The sequence below is a fragment of the Sciurus vulgaris genome (genome assembly GCF_902686455.1).
Source record: "Sciurus vulgaris genome assembly, chromosome: 16".
Lineage (NCBI taxonomy): Eukaryota > Metazoa > Chordata > Mammalia > Rodentia > Sciuridae > Sciurus > Sciurus vulgaris.
The window spans coordinates 11,965,471-11,986,681 of NC_136477.1; the positions used below are offsets into that span (position 1 = coordinate 11,965,471).

The following is a 21,211-nucleotide window of genomic DNA, read 5'->3' on the forward strand; positions in this document are numbered from 1 at the left end:
AGGCACATCCCTGGGCTGGCTGCTGGCTCAGCTTGGACGCATGGGTAGAACTGTGTTGTTAAATGTTGAGATACCCCACTGTCTAAGAGACAGCAACAGCGCAAGTCCCCTGAGAGTCCCCTGCTTTCCTTAGCTTGGCACTGAAGTGACGATGCTTGGTCCTTTGGAGGGGGCCCTGCTGCACCAAGCCACACCCTGCTGGGATCTAAGAATTGGGGGTCAAACAGATGCCCCCACGTCCAGGCTCAGCAGGACCCGTGGTAAACGTGGGCCTTGTCAGTATCCTCCCCAGAGCAGGTCAGGACGTGGGCCTCTGCTTGGTGGTCTGCTCTGCTCCTGAGGGTCTGAGCCCCAGGCAGCCCGGCAGCCTCACAGAGAAGGATCCAGATTTCAGAACTATGCTTCCCTCAGGTTGGAGTGCCCGGGCCTTGGCGTTCTGGCGGGCAGGGGGTAACTGGTGGTCACTGAGTATTCAGTAGGTGATGCTGTTTGACAGTCGCCTATAAGGAACTGGCCTGGTGTTCTGGCAGATGTTGCTGGGGACCTGCCTGTGTCCCCTCGTATTTCAGACAAGCCTGGGTATGCTCAGGGTGGCATGGTCGGAGACTACTCTGGCATTTCCATGGCACACTTTTGTTCCTGTGCCCGGGGCCTCTGGAAGCAGTCCTTGACTTGGGGGGGGACAGGGAGGATTCAGACCCAGGCTCCCTCCTCCTCCGCCGTGTGTGCTCTCTGCTGCCACCTAGAGGTCCCCTGTGGAACTGAGCCCCATGGCTCAGCAGGACCTGACTGGGCGCCCTTTCTTGGCTGCCAGTCCCTCCCCTACTGTCCTTGTGAGATGTCTTTCCAGGTAAATTCCTCCCACTCACTCCTTGTCTCAAGCTCTGCTTCTGGGCAGTACCAACGGAGGCGACCTGGAGTCTGGGCACAGGCTGGAGCCCTAGGCGGAGGGCCGACCACCCTGGGGGAGTTTGGGGCTTCCTCTAAGATGGAAAGGGAGCTGTACGCACGGCACGGCCAGCTCCTCTGGGCCTCGGCCGGGTGTGTGACCTTGTCATGGTGAAGAGTGGCAAGGACTCACAGGCCTCGACCACAGCTAGCAAGGGGCCGAGCAGCTCAAGAAGCACGGTGCGGACTCGTGCCTGTGCATGTTCTGTGACCCACCCTGGGCCATGTGGCACGGTGGCGCCCACACCCGATTTCCAGGTTGGCACTCCCGCTTGAGCAGCAGGACGCCTCTGCCACCTGGCTGGTGCTGACCCCGGGGCCTGACAGTCCTGGTTGTGACTTAGATTCACCTGGGGATGCTCATTAAAAATACCTGCTTGGCCCGGCAGGGTGGCACACGGGCCCGAGTAACCCCAACTATTCAGGAGGCTGAAGCGGGAGGATCACAAGTTCAAGGCCAGCCTCGGTAACTTGCTGAGACTGTCTCAAAATAAAAAATAAAAAGTACTGGGGCTGGAGCTCAGTGGTAGAGCACCCACGGGCTCAATGCCCCCACCATATTTAACTGGGCGTGGTGGCTTGAGACCCAGGAGGCGGAGGCAGGAGGATCACAAGTTTGAGGTCAGCCTCAGCAAGTTCGTGAGACCCTGTCTCAGAACAGCAATGAAGATTTGCTCTACCTCTGCGGGTGTAGCTCAGAGGTAGAGAAAATGTACCTGGGTTCAAATCTCAACACTGCAAAAACAAAGCAGCACATACTCGGCGAGGCAGAACTTCTGGAGGTGGGCCTGGGCCTCATTTTAAGGCCTCCCCAAGTGCTTCTGATGGGTAACAGCTCCTCCCCAAAGCCACTTCTCTGGGGGACAAAGGCAGGTTGGTGGTCCTTCCCGGCCCTACTGGCGCCCTCCCGGGGCTGCTGTGGGACAAAGCTCTGCATGCGGGTCTTCCTGGTGCAAGGTTGGCACGTTAACCCTCCATAAGCCAAGGCGGGAGCTCGGTCTCCTGAGAGACTGGGGAGACCAGGGACTGCAGGCCCTTCTCTTCAGAGGGGACTACTGAGCCAGCAGTTGGGACAGCGGGGGACCTGGTTCAAGCAGTTGGGTCCAGCTTGGCCACTCACCAGGGACCTTCAGGAGGCCACTTAGCACAGTGGGGTCTGAACTGTCTTCCAAGGGTCTGTGTGTGAACCTTGCTCTCTAGCCCTGGCTTTACTGGAGGTGGTGAACCATTACGAGGTACAGCCTAGCAGGAGGTCATTGGGGACATGCCCTTGAAAGGGATACCGGGATCCTGGCCCTTCCCCTTCCTTTCTCCCTGGCTTCCCAGCTACCTTGTGGTGACCATCTTGTTCTACCATGCCCTCCCGTGAGCCTCCCTGTAAGCTCAAAGCCAAGCAGGCCAAGCAACCTTTGAAACTGTGAGCCAGAGTAAACCTTTCCTCCTTATAAGTTGATGACCTCAGGTATTTTCTCACAGTAATGGAAAGCTGACTAGCACATCTACCTTTGAAATGAAAGATACTCAAATACTCAAATTGAGTTAGTGACTGGAGAAAAATAAAGAATTTGTTCCCGTCTAATTTCCCCTATCTGTAGATCTCCCTTGAGGTGGAGGTCTTGGGTTAGGACTACATGCATTAGTGGAGATGAAGTCAAGTTAGTGGGTCATGGAATGCAGTTACAAGAAAAAGGAAAATGGATCAAGTAGAATCGACAACTTCAGGGCACATGGTGGGCAGGAGGGCTGGACACCAATTTCCTGAGTGCTTCAATGAGGCCATGGCCGTGTGTCTGCAAGCTGGGCTCCACGGCTAGGTGGACTCTTCCCACCGGCTGTGGGCGGACTTGGCCTCTCTGATTTGTTTCCTTGTCTCTAAAATGGATGACCTCTCTCCCATAGGATCATGTTGGGGAAAAACTGAATCTATGCGCCCCTGGCCCAGGGCATCACTGGGGGGCTTGGTCTTGCTTGTGTCCCTTGTCAAGAATGCCGGGAGGGGTTGAAGCCACCCGAGTGGCTCCAGCCACCACTGGGGATGGGCCCGGGTGGGTGGACCACCATCAGCCCCACCAGAGCACCGCTCCCACCTGCCCGCCTGTGGCCGAAGCCCCCAGCCTCACCTACCAGAATCCCAAAAGCCATGACTTTGAGCACGCACTCCAGGGAGAATAGGGAGGTGAAGACGATGTTGAAGACCCGTAGGGCGTTTTCGTAGGCCACCGAGGCGCCGTAGAACTGCGGGGGAGAGGGAGGGTGTCAGGTGGCAGCTGTGGGACCTGGCCCTGTGGCCGCCCGCCTGGCAAGGGCTGAACGGCTGCGTGGTGCGAGGAACAGGCCCAGGTCCTCGCAGACCCGGCATCTTTTCACACTCAGAGTGCAAACTCCCCGTTGAGCGGGTCTCGGCGTCTGGGCCTGGGCGAGCGGCCCGCGAGGCTCCTGCCGGGCACAGGCCGAATGCCCGCGACCGGCTTCTCGGCTCGTCCATTTTCCTTTCCTTTTTTTGCGGCCTGGCGGCCGACCCAGGGCGCATCCCACTGAGCTACAGCACCAGCCCTGTGAGTGTTTCTGGGTCTTGCTAAGTTGCGGAGGGTCTTCTGAGCAGCCCAGGCCAGCCTTGAACGTGCCATCCTCCTGCCTCGGTCTCCCCAGTGGCTGGGATGACTGGTGTGGGCCACCCTGCCCAACTTGCTGTCTTCTTTTTAGTTTTTTTTTGTTGTTGTTATTATACAAAGTTTTAAAAACATTATGATTTTTAACTGACACATGAATACTCGTACTTATTTCTGGAGTCCAGTGTGATCCTTCAACACACGCGTACAACGTGTAATGGTCACACGGTCGTCGGCGACTCCTCCTCAGAGCCTTATTGCTTCTAGAACGCTCTCTCCTTTTTCTTCCTGAGACAGGGTCTTGGGGGATTGTGCAGGCCAGTCTAGTACTCCTGGGCTCCGGGGTCTCAGCCTCCCGTGTGGCTGGGACTACAGGCGTGCTCCCGTGTCCGGTTGAGACCTCTCTTTTCTTTTTAAAACTTTTCTCAAGATGGCAGTGGTGCTGAGACTCGAACCCAGTGCCACACACGTGCCAGGCAAGCACTGAGCCCCAGCCCCAGCTGAGGCCTCTCTTTTCTAAAGTTCAATATCCATTCGGGTTTAAGTGAATCTTACGTGATAAGGTGCGACGGTCTGAATTCGTACTGGGTATCCTATGAACCACTCCTGGGGTCAAGATCTAAAGCATTTCAAGGGTCCCCCAAACGTTCCTTCCACCCTTTCCCAGTTGGTAACCCCTGCAGAGGTCCCCACTGTTCTGATTCCCTATAAAATATTCTTGTCCAAAACATTTAATCGGAATCAAGCCTCACGTTGCTGTTTCGGATCCGGCTTCAGTGTGTCCTCAAAGGCCCCCAGGCTTAAGGCTGGGTCCCCAGCGAGGCGGCATTCAGAGAGGTAGAATCTTTAGGAGGTGGCCCGGTGGGAGATCCTAGGTGCAGGGGGCGTGTCCTCGGGAGGCTGGTGGGACTCGCCGCCCTGTGCGTCCCTGTTTAACTCCCTGACTTTCCACTGCAAGATGTGATCCTTCCTCTTGAACTTGCTTCTGCCGCTGCCACTTGTCACAGGCCCTTGCCAGACCTCACCTCACAAGGTTTGGTCTTTCGGCCTCCCAAGCTATAAGCTAAATGAATCTCTTTTCTTGACGGAGGTCACCTGCCTCAGGTGTTTCGTGACAGCAACAGAAAAACAGACCAAGACGCTGGAGGAAGTCACAATGTCCTGTAGGACACCAACACACCCCGGGGTGGACCAGCATGTGTTCCAGTCATTTGTTTTTCCCCAAAGGTCCACAACATGGAGAAAGAAAAAAAGGGTAGGCAGAGCAGAGACTTAAAACTGGACCATGTGTGGCTACTCAGATCTTGGCTTGAAGGACAAGCAGATGTTCTGGAGGTGATTTGGGACGTTGTGGTATGGATGTTAGAGAATTATCACCAACCAAGAATAGGGATCTCACTTGATCAAATACGTTACAAAAATTTTATTTTTAAGAAACACCTACTGAGCTGGGTGCGCGGGTGCTCGCCTGTAATCCCAGCGGCTCGGGAGGCTGAGGCGGGAGGATCCCAAGTTCAAAGCCAGCCTCATCAAAGGTGAGGTGCTAAGCAACTCAGTGAGACCCTGTCTCTAAATAAAATACAAAATAGGGCTGGGGATCTGGCTCAGTGATTGAGTGCCTCTGAGTTCAGTCCTTGGTACCCCACAAAAAAATAAAGAAGAATTCAGAGGTGCGGTACTGGAGTCTCCTACTTCCAATACGCAAACAAAAACAAAAGCAGCCGAAACGGTGCCAACCAGCGAGGTCCACACCGACAGCGTGCGGGCAGGCAGGCGCCCGGTGGTGCGGGTTCCCGTGGGGGCTGTTCTGAAGAGGCAGAGGTGCAGACACGGCCTTGTCTATTTGAGAATTAACAGGTGGGCTGGGTGCGGTGGTGCACGCCTGTAACCCCAGTGGCTCGGGAGGCTGAGGCAGGAGGATGGAGAGTTCTCAAGGCCAGCTTCAGCAATTTAGCAAGGTGTCAAGCAACTCAGTGAGACCCTGTCTCTAAATAAAATAGAAAACAGGACTGGGGACGTGGCTCAGTGGTTAGCGGCCCTGGGTTCAACCTGGCGTGGGGCGGAGAGAATTAAGAGAACTGACGGCCAGGCCTCCCTCCCTCCCTCCTGTGCTGATGGACCTCCGAGTTTCTGGCGGCCCGGAGGTGCTGAGACTGTGGGAGCCCCTCGTCCGTCCTCACCGCTGCCCGCCTTACTGACAGGGCCGCGGAGGCCGCGGCGAGGAGAGCCCGTGCCTGTGGCAGAGCTGGACTTGGATCCAGGCCTGTGACGTGGAACTCGGAGCGCCGGTTCCGAGCTCTCACCCTGAGATGCTCTCCGGCCTCCTCCCTCACTTCGCCCATCAAATGTTCATGTGGCTTCTCGCCCCCTCTGATGGGGCCCTTGCTGAATCCTGGGGCTCAGGCCTGGGCTCCCTGGAGTCTCGGGGCAGGGACCCCACTGATGGGGTGGCACCTGAGATAATCACCAGGACAACTGTGAAGACAGGCACTTTGTGCGGTTTGGGGAGGTCAGGGAAGGCTTCCTGGAGGAAGGGTTCTGCACACGCAGCAGGGAAGGAGGAGCTGGGCGGGCAGAATGGCGGGAACAGTGTGCGGGCAGAGGGAACGGCAGGAGCGAAGGTTCAGAGGCGTTGGCCCAAGCATGGTCCGGCTGCAGGCGGCCCTGTTTGCTGGGGTTGTGGACGGGCTGGGGACTCACCTTCATCATCAGCACGATGGTGTTGAGGGCGATCATGGCCATGATGGTGTACTCGAAGGGTGGGGACACCACGAACTGCCACATGCGGTACTGGAAGCTGCGCTTGTCCTGCGGCATGTGTCTGGTCAGCGGCTTGGCGCTGATGGCGAAGTCGATGCAGGCCCGCTGAGGGGAGGAGCCGATCGTGAGGGGGCAGAGGCAGCAGGAAGGCCAGCCCTGGCCCCGGGCAACTCCACACAGCTCCCTGGCACACCTGCCCTGGCTTCTGCTTCCCTTGGCCCCAGCCAGGATCCTGGGCTCACTTCCCCCAGGGCCACGTGGGAAGTCGCCATTTGCTGAGGCCAAGCTGACGGTCCCCCTGGCCATCTCCAGGAGCCCCCTTAGCAAAGTGATGAACAGCCTCGCTATGGAGGCCCAGAGAGGTTGAGCCAGTTGCCTGAGATGGCACAGCCATTGCATGGACCAATTCTGAGTGAAAACCGAGGTCTGACTTTGAGGCCTGGCCAGGCCATTCTGTCTTATCGACTACCTTGTTTTCCTTTCTCCTTTCTTTGGGGACAAAGAGAAGGAGAAACCGTGACTCTTGAGTCTTAGGGATCAATGGTGCAGAGGACAGGTGCATCCTGGGTCCTCCGAGAGCCTCGGTGGTTCTGGAAGGGCAGAGGGCCCTCTGTGCTGGCTGGTGACTACCCGCTGGCCCTCCCACGGGACGTGATGCCTCCCCCCACCGACGTCGGACACGGACACGGGGCTTGCTCCAGCTAACGGAGGTGGGGACCCGAGTGACAGGCGTGGCTTGGGCACGGCCTCCAGGGCTGGGCTGCGGCGCCACCCTCCTGTCTTGCCCTAAAGATGTCATGAGGAAGGGCCACCAGGATCTGCCCCGGCGGCGTGAGCAAGAGGTCAGCCGCTGGTGGCTCTCTGGGGCTGCTCCTTACCGCAGCGTGACCCGGCCTGAACTGACCCATAGGGTCCGATTTCCCCTGGAAACCCCGGGAGGGAGGGCCGCCCCGCCCGCCCGCCGCCCCGGGTGGCGCCCTTCTGCCCCGAGGTCGGGCGGGCGCGCAGGGCACCTCGTTCTTCTCCAGACTGTACTCTTCCATCATCTTGTCCCCCTGCTCCTGGAAGGTGATGATGATCAAGGCCACAAAGATGTTGACGAAGAAGAAGGGGAAGACCACGAAGTAGACCACGTAGAAGATGGACATCTCCATGCGGTACCCGGGGCTGGGGCCCTGGTTCTCAAAGGTGGCGTCCACCGAGTGCTTGAGGACCCTGCGGGCGGGCGGGCGGGGGCGGCGCTGTGAGGAGGGCGCGGAGGGAGCGGCCACGCCCCCGAGCCCGGAGCCCACGGCCCTGCCCTGCCGCGGAAGGACCCAGGGGGCCCGCATTTCACTGCTTCCCCAGCACCCTCTGGGAGAAGCCATTGCTGGCTCCTGCGCACAGGGTACTAGGGCTCAGTAAATGAAAGGGACTTGTTGAGAGCACTCACTTAGGAGTGGCCGGGTTGGGGTCTGAAACCAAGTTGATGGCGAGGAGTGGGAGCGCGTAGGGGGTCCCAAGGCGGGAGTGTGTCAGCATGGTGGTTTTTAAGCACAGTGCTGGCGGGCGCTGAGAGGTGTGAGGATGTACGTGAGAGTGAGGACATGTACAGCAGCTCTGGATGGCTGCAAAGGGTGTGCACTGCTCAAGAATTCTGTGTTTAAGCCGCACCTTCGAAGGGCAGATGCGGTAGGCTTGTGCATTCATGATGACATTGTTTGGCAGGTCACTAGGAGGCGCCTTGATCAAACAAAATCATTAGGTATGCTGTACTGATTCTCTGACAGGTGGAAGGCTGTTGCAGGGGTGTGTCTAAGAATTCACTCCAGGTTGGTTTGTGGGCCAGCCTCGGCCACACTGGGGAGGTGTCTGCTGGAGGGGGTGAAGTCTAGCACGCGCTAGACTCTGCCGTCTTCAACCCGGCATTTCCACGTCCTCTGGAAGGAGGACCCAGACCAGGGTGAGGCGAGAGGCATTTGCTTTGGACAAAATTACAGGGGCTCCCAAAACACAGCGGTCAAGATAAAAAACTGTGGCATTTAAAAAAAATCAGAGTGACTTCCACAAAGTCCACCATGAACCACATATCTAAAAAAATTTTTGGTACCAGGGACTGAACCCAGGGCGCTTAAGCACTGAGCCACACCCCCAGTGTGGCTCTTTATTTTTTAATTTATTTTGAGACAGGGCCTGCTAAGTTGTGGAGGCTGGCTTTGAACTTGTGATCCTCCTGCCTCAGCCTCCCCGGCTGCTGGGGGTCACAGGTGGGCACCACTGTCCAGCCAAATATCAAAACCTGAAGTAGAGACAGGTCCACCCTGGACGCGCCCGGCCCAGCCTTTCCCTGTCCCTCCTGTCCTGGCCCTGCTAGGCGAGAATGTCCCCATGGCCTGGTGGGTTTGGGAAACCTGACCTGGAGACCCACGCCCCTGGCAGGATGGGTGGGGACACAGCCCTGGGCCTTCAGGCAGGCCGGAAACCGCGGGACCGGGGAGGCAGGCCCAGGGCGGGAGGCTTCCTGGTCATCTGCGCGGGTCCCCTTCGCCCCGCCCTCCGAGCCCCGGGGTCACCTACTGTGGCCAGCCTTCCCCCGTGGACACGGTGAAGAGGGTCAGCAGGGCCCAGAGCACGTTGTCGTAGTGGAACTCGTACTTCTTCCACTCGCGGTCACGGGCCTTCACCTCGTTCTTCTCGTACAGGAGGTACTTGCCGCTGCGGGGAGGGGCGGTGAGTGGCCGGCGGCCCGGCTTCGGCCCCCAGGGACACCGGCAGGAGGGGGGACCAGCAGCCCGGCAGCCCAGGAAGCAGGGCCCCCGCTGTTTCTCCCTGTGCTCCCTGGGGGGCTGCCCGGGGGACCCCAGCGCCCTGCTTCAGGCGGGACGGCCAGCTCGGGGCCCACCGCCTCTTGGCTTTGTGCTTCTGAGCTAAGGTGGACCCTGGGGGCTGTGCCACACTGGGCCACCTCCCCCTCCTTTCTATGTTTTATTTAGAGACAGGGTCTCGCAGAGGTGCTGAGACTGGCCTTGAACTCTCCATCCTCCTGCCTCAGCCTCCTGAGTGGCCGGGGTCACAGGGCTGTGCCCCAGCACCCGGCCAGGATCCTTCTCATTTGAAGTGACAGCCACCAACACAACAGGAGTTGCCCTTGCGGCTCAGTAACAGTTCACACCAGCAGCGGCAGAGACGCAGCTGGCCCTCACGACCCCGTTCAGCACCTGCGATTCGACAGACCAGGGACTGAGAGGATTCTAGAAAAGCAGCACCCTGCGCCGAGCAGGAGCAGGTTTTCTCTGGTCAATTCCCTGAGCGATGCAGCACGGCAGCTCGCCTCAGAGAGGTGGCACCGGTCGCCTGGAGACGTGTGTCCCGGGCACACAGGACGTGTTCTACATCAAGGACTGAGCACCGCGGGTGCTGGCGTCTGCGGGGTCCTGGAACCCAGCGCCCCGGGTACCGGGGCTCTTTCCTGGCTGAGCTGAGACTCCCTTGGGAGGCTGACGGGCGGGACTGAGCCCGCGGTCCCTCACCCACGCTTTGACTCGGGGTCAGGTGGTGGCTCACAGTCCACATCTGCGCCCTCCGCCATTTGCGCCAGGCCCCGAGCCAAGCATGACTCTCAGGTTTTTAAATGGTTGTAAACAAATTCTAGAGAAGCTTGCCGGGGCAGCTGAGGCCGAGGATGGCACATTTTCAAGGTCCCCTCAGCAACTGAGCAAGCCTGTAAGCCACTGAGCAAGACCCTGTCTCCAAATAAAACACGGGGAGGCTGGGGCTGCGGGTAAAGCCACCAGGGTTCACGCCGAGCCCGCCAACAGCAGCCGAGGTTTTCAGGGCGAGGGGAAATCGCAGGACATCACGACCTGAGGCTGCAGACTCAGCTACCTGGGGAGGCTGAGGCAGGAGGACCGCCTGAGCCCCTGAATTTGGGACCAGCAGGGGCAACATCAGGAGACCCCGTCTCTTAAAGGACAAGTTCCGTTTCCAGAAATGAAGGCCTGCGGGCGCACAGCTCTGCGCATCCCTGACCCGGTGACGGCTGCGGCCTGGGACCTTCAGCACGTGGCCCTCGACAGAAAGTGTCTGCGCTGGCCTCCCTCGCCGGCCTCGCGCCCTGCGCTGATGGACGGCGCCCTTTCTAGGCACCACTCGCCCCGGGTGGCGCCAAGGGTCCCGCGCACCAGGACAGGCTTCGGGCTGCCCAGACCCAGCGCTTTCCAGTCTCCACGTGGTCTGCGTGGGCGCGCCTGCCCGTCCAGCCCCCACAGAGGGGGCCGCGTGCCGCCAGGCCCCGCTGCCCAGGGCGCACCCCTCCCGCGGCCAGGGGCTCCCAGCCCGACCCTCCTCCCGCTCCGGAGCCGCGACACCCACCGGCAGTCCTTCTCGAACTCCTTGGACTCGTCGGTGCAGTGGAAGAACTTGCCCTTGAAGAGCTGCACGGCCACCACGGCGAAGATGAACATGAAGAGCATGTAGACGATGAGGATGTTGAAGACGTTCTTGAGCGAGTTCACCACGCAGTCGAACACCGCCTGCGGGCGGCGGCCGTCAGACCCCGGCCTCCCCGGGAAGGGCGGCCGCCCCTCCGCAGCGGCCTCCCTGGGCACGCTCCGCGCCCCCCCCCCCCCCCCCCCCCCCCCCCCCCCCCCCCCCCCCCTCCCCCCCCCCCTCTCTGGTACTGGACATTGAACCCAGGGCACTCCACCACTGAGCGACATCCCCAGCTTTTTCTGAGACTGGGTCTCGCTAAGTTGCTGAGGCTGGCCTCCAATTTGTGGTCCTCCTGTCTTAGCCTCCTGAGTCGCTGGGATTACAGGCCTGTGACACCCACACCCAGCTCAGGACTTGGGTTTCTGAGCACCTAAATCCCTGCGTAATGCAGCCACTTCCTGGGGCCTCTCCAGTCAGGCACGTGGCTCTTTAGGACGGGAGAGGCCTCTGCCCTTTGGCTCTGTCTCCCGGTGGCCTCCTCCCTCCTGCCTCCTGAGCCCGCTGGGGCTCTCTGGATTTGAGGGGACTCTGTGTGCACGGCGTATCTCACACCCCCAGGGGACGGGGTCCCGGCTTGAGATGCCCCCACCACGGCTCTGTCCCCAGAGCACCCTCTGGAGTTCCTGGACTTGGGATCACAGAGGCAGGGTCGCCATCTCCCAGGACAGGGCACATGGCTCTCAAAGGAGGCTGTGACCCAGAAAACGGCGACGGCTCACTGAACAGGACGCCTGGGAGCCCACGGATCTGTGCTGACTTTCACCCCCAAAGAGCGGCCGTGTCCCCGGGGCCGCCACGCATCCACAAAAGGACGTCACCTATGAGTTTCCAAAATCCCAAGGATGCTGCTTCCCAGAGGGGACATGGGGTCTGCAGAGCCCCGGCTGACCAGCATGGTGACAAAGCTCCTCTCCGGCCCTCGGCGTGGGGCTGCCCTGTGGCTAGTGTCGGACACCTACCCAGGATACTGCCTCTTGTCAACCGAGGACCAGCAGCTGCCCACGCCCAAAGCCACTGGCCTGTGACCTTCTTTGGCCACATTTTAATAACAGCATCTCATTTTCTTCCAACAGACGTTTACTTTTACCTCCTATTAACAGTATTTTCTGGAACTGGAGAGATTTGACCCAGTATTTCTTCTCAAAGAAAAGTAAATAAACAAATGAAGGGACATATTGAGAGAATACTGGTGGCCCTGGGGTGGGACATGATTGTCTGAATGCTGGGTTTGCGTTCTGTCTGTTGCTGGAATGCTGAGCTTTTGGGGATGCAGGATCTGGCTGTTTTGGAACAGGGTTATGGGGGCCTAGACGAGGTGGGTAAGGTAAAGGTCACGAAGGACCAGGAACCCAGGTTCCTGCTTCCCTGATCAGGCCACACGACACCTTTGTGTGAATCAGGAAGATCAGCACATTTCAGCGAGTGGGAAATTGCCAGAATACGTGGGTTTTGTTAGGTCAACTCACTTCACTGCCACCTGCAGGACATTTGTAATAATACACAAACCATAAAAGGCGGGGATGGTACCAGCACCTCTTTTGAGGGTGTTTTTTTTTTTTTGAGCAGTGTGCAACATGTTCAACTATACATGGCAAGCCTGACAGGCCCCCTCCCCACATGCCCCACTCTCACCTTGAGCTTTGGCAACCGCTTGATGGTTTTAAGAGGTCGTAGCACCCGGAGGACTCGGAGAGATTTAATTGTGTTGATGTCCTTTCCTTTGCTGTTGCCACTGTGGAGGGATGTTAGGGGGAGAAGGGAAGAGAGGGATTGGGTGTCAGGCTGGGAGGTGGGAGGCCACGGCTCCAGGTGATCCCACCTTCCCAAGCCCAGGGGTCCGGGTGGCGCCTGGTACGGCCCTGCCCTTCCTGGAGAGGAGTGGCTTCAGTTTTCCTGCTAAGTTTGGGCTTGGGAGCCAGCGAGCAGATGGCTTTCTGTGATTTTATTTTCAGGGTTTGTTGAAGGCCCTCTGCCATCTGGCTGGACCTGAGCAGATGCACAGAGTGGCCCTGGGACCCGGCCCAGGGGAGCTGCCTGTCCCTGCTCCACGTTCTTGTGGAGATCCTCCCACCAGGCCCTGGGCCTGGGAGCCTGGTGGCCCGCTGCTCTGTTTAAAGATTATCCTGGTCAGCTCTGACCCCTCCTTCCAACAGGTTCAGGAAGCATTTAAAGCGACTCTCAGACTGAGACTTCCTCCCCATTCCCGGCCACTGGTCCTTCCGAGGGCTGTGGTTTCTGCCCATCCTCCCAGGGTGTCTGAGCCCCCAGGCCACCAAGGCGCACAGCCGATCTGTCCAGGCCTGGGCCTGGACTCAGCCCGCAGCCCAGACTGCAGAACACCCTCGGCACCGCCTCGCGGTTCAGACCCCGCAGGAGGACGGCGCTGGCTGCGCCCCGACCCCCGGTGCCCAAGTAGAAGCCCAGGGTTGGGCGCGGCCTGTCCTTCATCCGCGTCCCTACGGGTCAGGTTCCTGAACATCCCGTCCCTCTCGGCCACCAGCTGGGGTCAGACCCATGGCCTGTCCCCAGCCTCTCCCACCTCCTTCCCATACTGGACTCAGCAGAGCACGTAACTTCCAGACCCGTCCCCACTTACCTGTCCCTGTGCGACGCGCCCCCCGCCCTGGCCGGGCTGGCCGCCCCTTCCGTCCCCTGCCTCCCGGCTCTGCCCGGCGGTGCTACCTGGGAAGCGCTTTGCTTCTGGCTTTGGACAGAAAATCCCTCAGACCTGCACCTGGGCTCCGCTCTTCCCCACATGGCTCTGGTCCCCTCCCCACAGCAATGGGTCCAGGTCAGACCGCGCTGCAGACCCTGCGGCCACGCCCCCAGGCGCAGCTGCTCCGGGACCCCGCCCCCCTGGTGCAAAGATGGGACTTTTCCCGCCTTTTGCTTTTCAGGCCCCTCTCTCCTGCCTCCGGGGGTCCAGAGGATCTGATTCAGCCTGGGAGGCAGCGATGGGGGGCTGAGCAGGCTGCGGGGGTTCGTCTTTTTAAACCCAGGTCCTCGTGGCCAGCTCAGGCTGCATCCCCATGGGGGACGCAGTACATTCGGGCAACCGCCCGGAGGCTCGGGCAGAGCAGGGAACGGAATTAAAGGATCTGATCGTGCAGGGAAACCGCTATTTCTTCGTCTTTGCTGCGGAGCTTTAACAAACCCTACCGCTCCCTCCGCCAGGGGACCCAGCACACACACAATGATGCCGGTTTTTGGTTCCCCTGTTGGAACGAATTTTACACCTGTGGTTCTGGCCAAGGTCAGCCATCTGGCTATAAGTTGCTGAGGCTGGCCTAGAACTTGCCATCCTCCTGCCTCAGCCTCCAGAGCCACTGGGATTACAGGCATGCGCCACCACACCGGGCTAAACACTTGCTTCTTCCCCCCAGTACTGAAGCCCGAGTCCAGGAAGCACTGAACCACCGAGTGACAGCCCCAGCCCTGTGCACTTTTTATTTTGACACAGAGTCTTGCTAAGTTGCTGAGACTGGCCTTGAACGTGCCAACCTCCTGCCCCAGCCTTCTGAGCTGATGGGATCACAGGCATGGGTCCTCACCCCTGGCTCTGACGTGTCCAATGGCTGACCTCTAGGCACCTGCATCTGCTCGTCTGGAGCAGAGGGTCTGGCTGACCAGCACTGCTGCCCAGCAGGCGTGCCTCTGGGGACACTGAGAGCCCTCCATTGATGGAGGCCCTGAGGAGGAGGCCACCTTCCCGGAGCACTGTGTGGGGGGTGCAGAGACCCCAGTGGGGGGTCCTCCCTGCAGGCCCAGCCCCTGTCCTCTGGGGCCTGGGGCCTTCCTGGCTCTCACGGCTGCCTGCCCAGCTCCTGCCCTGCGGGAGCGGCCGGGAGGCCGCCCCTGCCCGTGTGTTCTCCACAGGAGCTGGCAGGCGGGCGGGCGGAGGTCATGGGGGCTGTGGGGTTGCTCTGCCCTGAGGGAGCACGTTCTGGTCATCTGAGTAGACAGGACAGCAGCAAGGACAGGAGGCCACGGAGAAGAGCCCGGCGCCAAGGTGGCTGCACTGGGCACAGAGAGCGAGAGACAGAGACGGACAGAGCGCGGAGAGCGAGGCGCGGGGACTTTACCGTGTGCTGCTCCTGGCGAGGCGGCGTTGGAGGAGAGACAGATCGTGAGCGGCCTCAGGAGAGAACACAGAACACACACCCGGCGCCCTGCCGCCTGGCCCACCCGTCCTCCGTCCTTCCGCCGAAGCCCTTCCCCCGTCCCTGCCCTGGGCAGGCCGCAGTCCGACCCGGCAGCACCAGGAAGCCAGATGTCCGAGGAGCCCGACACCCCGCTGTCCATCCCGCCTGCAAGGCTGGGAGGCTGGGGCGCCTTAGGGACCTGGGTTTGAATTCTGCCTGCCTCTGCCTGACACCCTTGTCTGTGACGGCCAGTGGCCTGGCGTTGGGAGGTTCTCAAGGAAGCCGCTCAGCAGACCCAGCCGCAGCCCCTCCAGGGCTCGCTTGGAGTCAGGCCCAGCCTCACGGTGAGCCTCGGGCAGCACCGGAGGCCAGGCTCCGTCTGCACATGGATGGCCCTGCGGTGTCCCCAGTCCGGCCACTTGGAGGACCACCAAAGTGAAGAGAGGGGAGGGACACGGAGAAACCCAGCAGGGACGTTTGCATTCCCTGCTTAAAAAAGGAATGGCACCAGGTGCCATGGCCTGTGCCTGTGGCCTCAGCGCCTTGAGCAGCCCGGGCAGGAGGCCAGCCTGGGCAGCAGAGTGAGACTCTGACAAGCAAGCGAACAAAAAACTCCAAAAACAGGGCCGACTTTAAGAGGGAGATGCTACTGGATTTCCCACTGGCCACCCTTTCCGAAGCAGGCGGCCCTCAGCTCAGTGCACGTGAGTCACATGCGGGCAGCTGTGCAGGTACTACCTCACCAGTGACGCAGGAGGCATCCAGTGGCAGTGATTTTTGCCTGAACTGCGGACTTGAGGTTGACATGCGAGCCTTCTGAATACCACTGCACTTGTGTGCAGGAAGATGGCACCATTATGCCAATTTTCCAGATGAGAAACTAAAGCCCAGAGAGGGAGACTGACTTTCTCAAGGGCACAGAGCCAGGAAGTGGCAGATGGAGATTCAAACCCAGGTGCAGTATAGTGAACTCTGATCTTTTGTTTCACTGAATGCAAAAAAAAAAAAAAAAAAAAAAATTGCCCTCAGGGGTGGGGCAAATAGCCTGAGGGCTCCTTCTTTGGCTTGCTGCAAGTGTGGCTCCTAAGATGCAGGAGCAGCTTGATCAGGGTGCTCTGCCAGCCGGGATGGCCTGTGGTCCTGCCTTGGGGGGAGGGGCAGCGCCAGACGGACTCTTGGCAGCCAGGGCAGGATCGTGATCTGCCAGCTGCGGAGGCACGTCAGCCGGCTGCCGGGGGCACGGGCAGAGAGCAGGGCACGCTGGGCGAGGGCTGGTGAAATGGGTTGGTGGAGGTCACATGGCCATGGAGGCGCCGATGGAGGACACACACGCGCACACACGCACACACACAGAGCTACGAGCAAGTGCAGGAGGGGCGGAGGCGGTGGGGAGGCCTGACCCCTCGGGACTGGGTCAGCGGCTCAGAGATGGGGCACGATCACAGCTCAGGAAGGCGCCCTTGCCTGGGTCCCGCGAGGCCACAGGGCAAGGGGCAGGTTCTCCTCGCAGCCCTGACTTCCCCAGGGCTCCAGACCCTCCAGGACACAAGCCCAGGCCGGCTGGGTCCCCAGCTCATGGATGGCCCGGTGGTCGGGGCTGGGGGTGGGGCAGCTCTGTGGCTGCGACCGCCCAACCCCATCCTGGTCCTGCCCACGCGCAGCCCTCCTCAGCCCGGGGGTCTAGTCTGCACGCTCTCGCCACCCCCAGCACCGGGAAACGGAGGCGCCAGGAGCCGGGAGACTAGACCTGGGAGCCTACCCACTGCAGCTCGGCCAGCGCCTGGGCGGCCTGCGCCTTCTCTGAGAGCAGACAGGACAGACAGAGCAGACCAGAGAGGACAGAAGCTGCTGGGGCCCACAGAGACCCTGCTCGGCGTCCATCACGAGAGACGACAAGATAGGATGTGAGACGCCTCGGGCAGGAGGTCAGAGACTGCAGCCAGCGGTATGACTCAGAAACTATTCTGGGGAAAAAAGCAGCTCAAGGGCTCCTGCTCTGACTTTTTGGCAGCTTGGCTCTAAGGTATGCAGGAGTGGCTTGATCAAGGTGCCCAGCCAGCTGTGCCAGGTCTGCTGTTCTGCCCTCTAGGGGGAAGTGGCAGCAGCCAGAGGACCGGGCATGAGGGGTGGGGCCTCGGGACTCGATCCTGTGACGCGCTCAGCACTGTAACCTGTTCCAGAATCCTACGAGAATTTCTGGTGCTTGCCAGAGTGCTTACAGCAAAACCCCACGCCTCCCGGTTCCTGTGAGATCCACGACCCTGCTGAGGCTCAAGGACAGCCTGATGTCCCTACCTGACCTTTCCTTGCATAGGAACGATTCTAAAAAAGTGTCAAACAAGAATTTTCAAGGTGCAGCTGGCTTTGTGATTTTTTCCCCTTTGTGGTTCTGGGGACCAGGCTTGGGGTTCAGGTGTCCTGGGTACTGGACTCAGGGTTCTGGTGTCCTAAGCAGGTCTACGTTCCAGCTTAAAAATTTTCTTTTTTTCTTTTTAATTTTGAGACAGGGTCTTACTAAATTGTGGATGCTGGCCTCAAACTTGTGATCCTCCTGCCTCAGCCTCCTGGGTAGCTGGGATCACAGGTGTGTGCCACCAAGCCTGGTGCAGGTGACCTGATCTGTGAGCCGCAGGCAATTCTGGATGCCTCTGAACAACCTCATGCAACTGAGCTCCACGTAAGGACCTTGGGTCAGGGTCAAGGTCAGGTTATGCCACCCAGTGACAGGGCCGGGGTGGGTGGAGGTCCTGGTTTGCGTAAGTTTGCTCTATGGTGCTCGCAGAGTGACGGAATCAGCTCATGACACATTTCTTACCCGGTGTCCCCATCATAAGTGAAGAATGACTACCCTTAAGAGAAGCTAGAGAGCCCTTCAGAGGGGGGCAGAGTCTGCTGTGACCTGGGGACCCTGGCAGGAGCCCTCCTCTCCCTCCTCCTCCTCCTTTCCTCCCCCTCCTCTTCCCCCTCTTCTCCCTCCTCCCCCTCCTCCTCTTCCTTCTCTTCTTCCTCCTCCTCCTGCTCCTCTTCCATCTCCTTCTCTTCCTCCTCCTCTCCCCCCTCCTCTTCCTTTCCTCCCCCTCCCCCCCTCCTCCTCTCCCCCCCTCCTCTCCCCCCTCCTCCTCTTCCTCCTCTTCCTTTCCTCTCCCTCCTCCTCTCCCTCCTCTTCTTCCTTTCCTCCCCCTCCTCTCCCTCCTCCCTCTCCTCCCCCCTCCTCCTCTTCTTCCTCCTCCTGCTCCTCCTCCTCTCCCTCCTCCCCCTCCCCCCTCCTCTCCCTCCTCCCCCTCCTCCTCCTCCTCATTGCTGTGGGGCTGGGTGGGACCCTGGCCCCTAGTGCTTCTCCTTGGCAGATGGGACCTGCTGTAAAGCGAGGCTCCCAGCGACTCTGCAGACCTGGCTGCAGCCGTGGTCAACACGGAGATCAGAGACCAGGAGGAGGAAATGAGAGGAAGGCAGGTCAGGCCAGAGCAGGGACGGCTGCGGCTCCACCCCACGCAGGCTGCCGGCTCTGAGGCGCCCCGCTCTCTGGAGATCTCGTTCTTCCGACAGCCTGACCTCATTGTGTTTCCAGGGAGGGATCTGAGCGTGACCTACTTGAGCCTCAAGGTGGAAATGGGCCACATCCGGGTCCTCCTCACAGACCAGCCCTCACTGCTGGCCAGGGAGGCCACTGAAGGGCCCCACATCCGCGAGGAAGGGACCCCGGAGGCAGAGGGGGTCTTGGGAGAGGGGGTCCGGACCCTTTTAAGACCTGCCCTTCTGGGACTGATGCACCATGATGGTCACAGCCAGGGTCACCGAGAGCCTCACATTTGTCTTGGTGTCAGAAGCTCAGGAGATCTCCAGCCTGCTGCGGACGTCGACAACATGGGGAAGGTATTGCTAAGTTTACTCCAGGGCCCTAAGGAATACTGGCAGGTCAGCCCTTGGTGCCATCTTGGAATGGACATCCAGAACTAGGGTGCCATCTTGAGGTGGCCACCCAGAACTTAGGGGCCATCTTGCAGTGGCTGCTCAGTCCTTGGGGACCATCTTGGAATGGCTGCCCTGAACTCAGGTGCCATTTTGGGATGGTAACTGAGCCCAAGGGTGCCATCTTGAAGTGGTTACCCAGAATTTGGGTGCCATCTTGGAAAGGCCACTCAGTTCTTAGATACCATTTGAAATGGCCATCTAGAACCTGGGTACCACTATGGAATGGTGACTCAGAACTCAGATGCCATTTTGATTAGACCTAATAGAATGGTCACCTAGAACTTGGGTTCAAGAACTCAGGTGCCATCTTGGAATGGCTGCTCAGCCCTTGGGCACCATGTTGAAATGACCAGCTAGAACTTGGGTGCCATTTTGAAATGGCTGCCCAGGACTAAAGCATCATCTTACAATGGCTACTAAGGCCTATTATCTTAGAACGGGTACTCAGGTTTTGAACTGTGGTCACGCGGTTCTTGGGCTACATCCTGAAATGGCTATCCGGAACTTGGGTGCCATTTTGGAATGGCTGCCCAGAACATGACCTTAGGCTCCAGGGTGCCATCTTGAAATGGCAGTGCAGAACTCAGGTGCCATTTTGGTATGGATACTACGCCCCATGGTGCCCTTTTGGAGGTGCCAGGGTGGTCCCCGACCTGAAGAGGGCAGAGTGTCCCAGGACTGCCAGGAGAAGTGGAGGACACACGGGAGTCACCAGGTCTACAGCTACGGGGCCTTCAGGCATGGGGTTGGGTCTCACTCACACTCATTCCCTAGCTGTCTTTTTAGGGTCCCCCAAAGAGACAGCAGTTCTGGTGCTGGTGGAGAGGGGAGATGAGATGTCTGGCAGGGCTAGTCTAGAGGAAGCGCACGGCAAGAGGCCGTGCTGGCCTTGCCGTGGGAGGAGGCAGGGAGCCACCCTCCTCTCTCCCGGTGACGGGTGACGTGCACAAGCCAGTCGCAGCTCCTCTTGGTGGCATGCGGTGCCTCCCGCCCCCCGAGCCCAGCGCCCCATCACTGTGCCCTGAGAACTGGTCCCCTGAGCCAGCAGGTGGTCTCGGGCTGGGGATGGGGGCTCAGAGGCCAGCGGGGACCTCGGGTGGGGACTTACGTGAAGGCAAAGGCCACCAGGGCCCCACTGACCACTATGAAGTCGAGAATGTTCCAGAGGTCGCGGAAGTAGGCGCCCTGATGCAGGACGAGCCCCAAGTCGATCATCTGCGAAGGAAGAAGAGACGGAGCCTGAGCTCTGCCGCGACCTGGAGGCCCCTGACCTGCACCTCGCGGGAGGAGGCGGGAGGGGACCGGAGGGGTGACGCCTGCAGCCTGGGGACCCTCCTGCAGGCCCCTCCCCTCCCGCGACAGGCAGCTGGGGTTTGCTGCCCCAGACCTGGGGCTGCCCCCTCGCCGCCCAGACTTCACACTGGGTCCTCGGCCATCCCCGGGGGGCTCTGCCTTCTAACCCCGCGGTGGTGCGTCCACCTCTTAAGTCCTCCTAGGCCACCAAGCCGGCGCCGCCCTCATCTTCCTGCAGCGTCCAGGTTCCGCTCTGCCCCTATCTGTCCTGCTCGCAGCCGCCAGAGGGCACCCGTGAGCGCCCGCGCCGTCCTGCTCGCAGAGTCCTGCCCCGGCCTGCCGCTGCCGGCGGTCCCCCAGGCCAGCTGGGCGGTCCTGTGGTCCCTCTCTCTGCCTCCACATCCCACTCTCTCAGCCGCCCTGCCCTGCGGCTGCCTCTCAGGCACACCCGCCAGCTGCCTCCGAGGCCTTCCTGGGGCTCAGACGCCCGTCCAGCCCGGGCTGGCTCTGCACCCACCTTGATCACCATCTCAAAGGTGAAGACACCCGTGAAAACGTAGTCAAAATATCGCAGCACCTGCAGCGGACGATAAAGGGGCAGGGGATCAGTGACTTGCTCCAGGAGAGACCCCTGTAAATTTTGCAATTGTCCATCGGCCTGTGGGCCCCAAGCAAAGTCCCCAAGGAGCAGAGTTCCTGCGCGGAGGAAGCATATCTGTCCTATGTGGTTGGCCGGCACGCGCGCTGCACGAGGGCCCTTCCGACCCCCAGCTCGTGAGTGAGCTTCCTAGGTTGTGAGTGAAACTTTCCAGCAGATGGCAGCAAATCCCGTGGAATCCCTCCGCGAGGCCCGTTGCCTCACCGAGGCGACGGTGCCTTGTGCATTTGCCCTGAGTTCTATATGGACTGAGCAGACCCTGGGCAAGTTCAGGGGTGACTTCTTAGTGATGAATCTAATCCCCACTGTGTCCTGTTCTGCCGGTCTCCATGCGGTGCTTCCTAAGCACTGGGGCCCAC

At 59.9% G+C, this 21,211-nt stretch overlaps 1 protein-coding gene across 10 annotated transcripts in view; it reads right to left on the reverse strand.

Annotated features, from left to right (window-relative positions):
- Positions 1-21,211, reverse strand: part of CACNA1A (calcium voltage-gated channel subunit alpha1 A) — a 244,806-nt gene that overhangs the window by 26,877 nt on the left and 196,718 nt on the right. For all 10 annotated transcript variants that reach the window (XM_079115382.1, XM_079115377.1, XM_079115378.1 and 7 more), the window contains 8 exons: positions 20,712-20,771; positions 20,010-20,116; positions 12,420-12,519; positions 10,668-10,828; positions 8,874-9,011; positions 7,331-7,532; positions 6,258-6,422; positions 3,073-3,183 (listed from right to left, as the gene is read on the reverse strand). In XM_079115382.1, the coding sequence (XP_078971508.1) occupies positions 3,073-3,183; positions 6,258-6,422; positions 7,331-7,532; positions 8,874-9,011; positions 10,668-10,828; positions 12,420-12,519; positions 20,010-20,116; positions 20,712-20,771 (1,044 nt within the window). The remainder of the gene's footprint in view (positions 1-3,072; positions 3,184-6,257; positions 6,423-7,330; positions 7,533-8,873; positions 9,012-10,667; positions 10,829-12,419; positions 12,520-20,009; positions 20,117-20,711; positions 20,772-21,211) is intronic.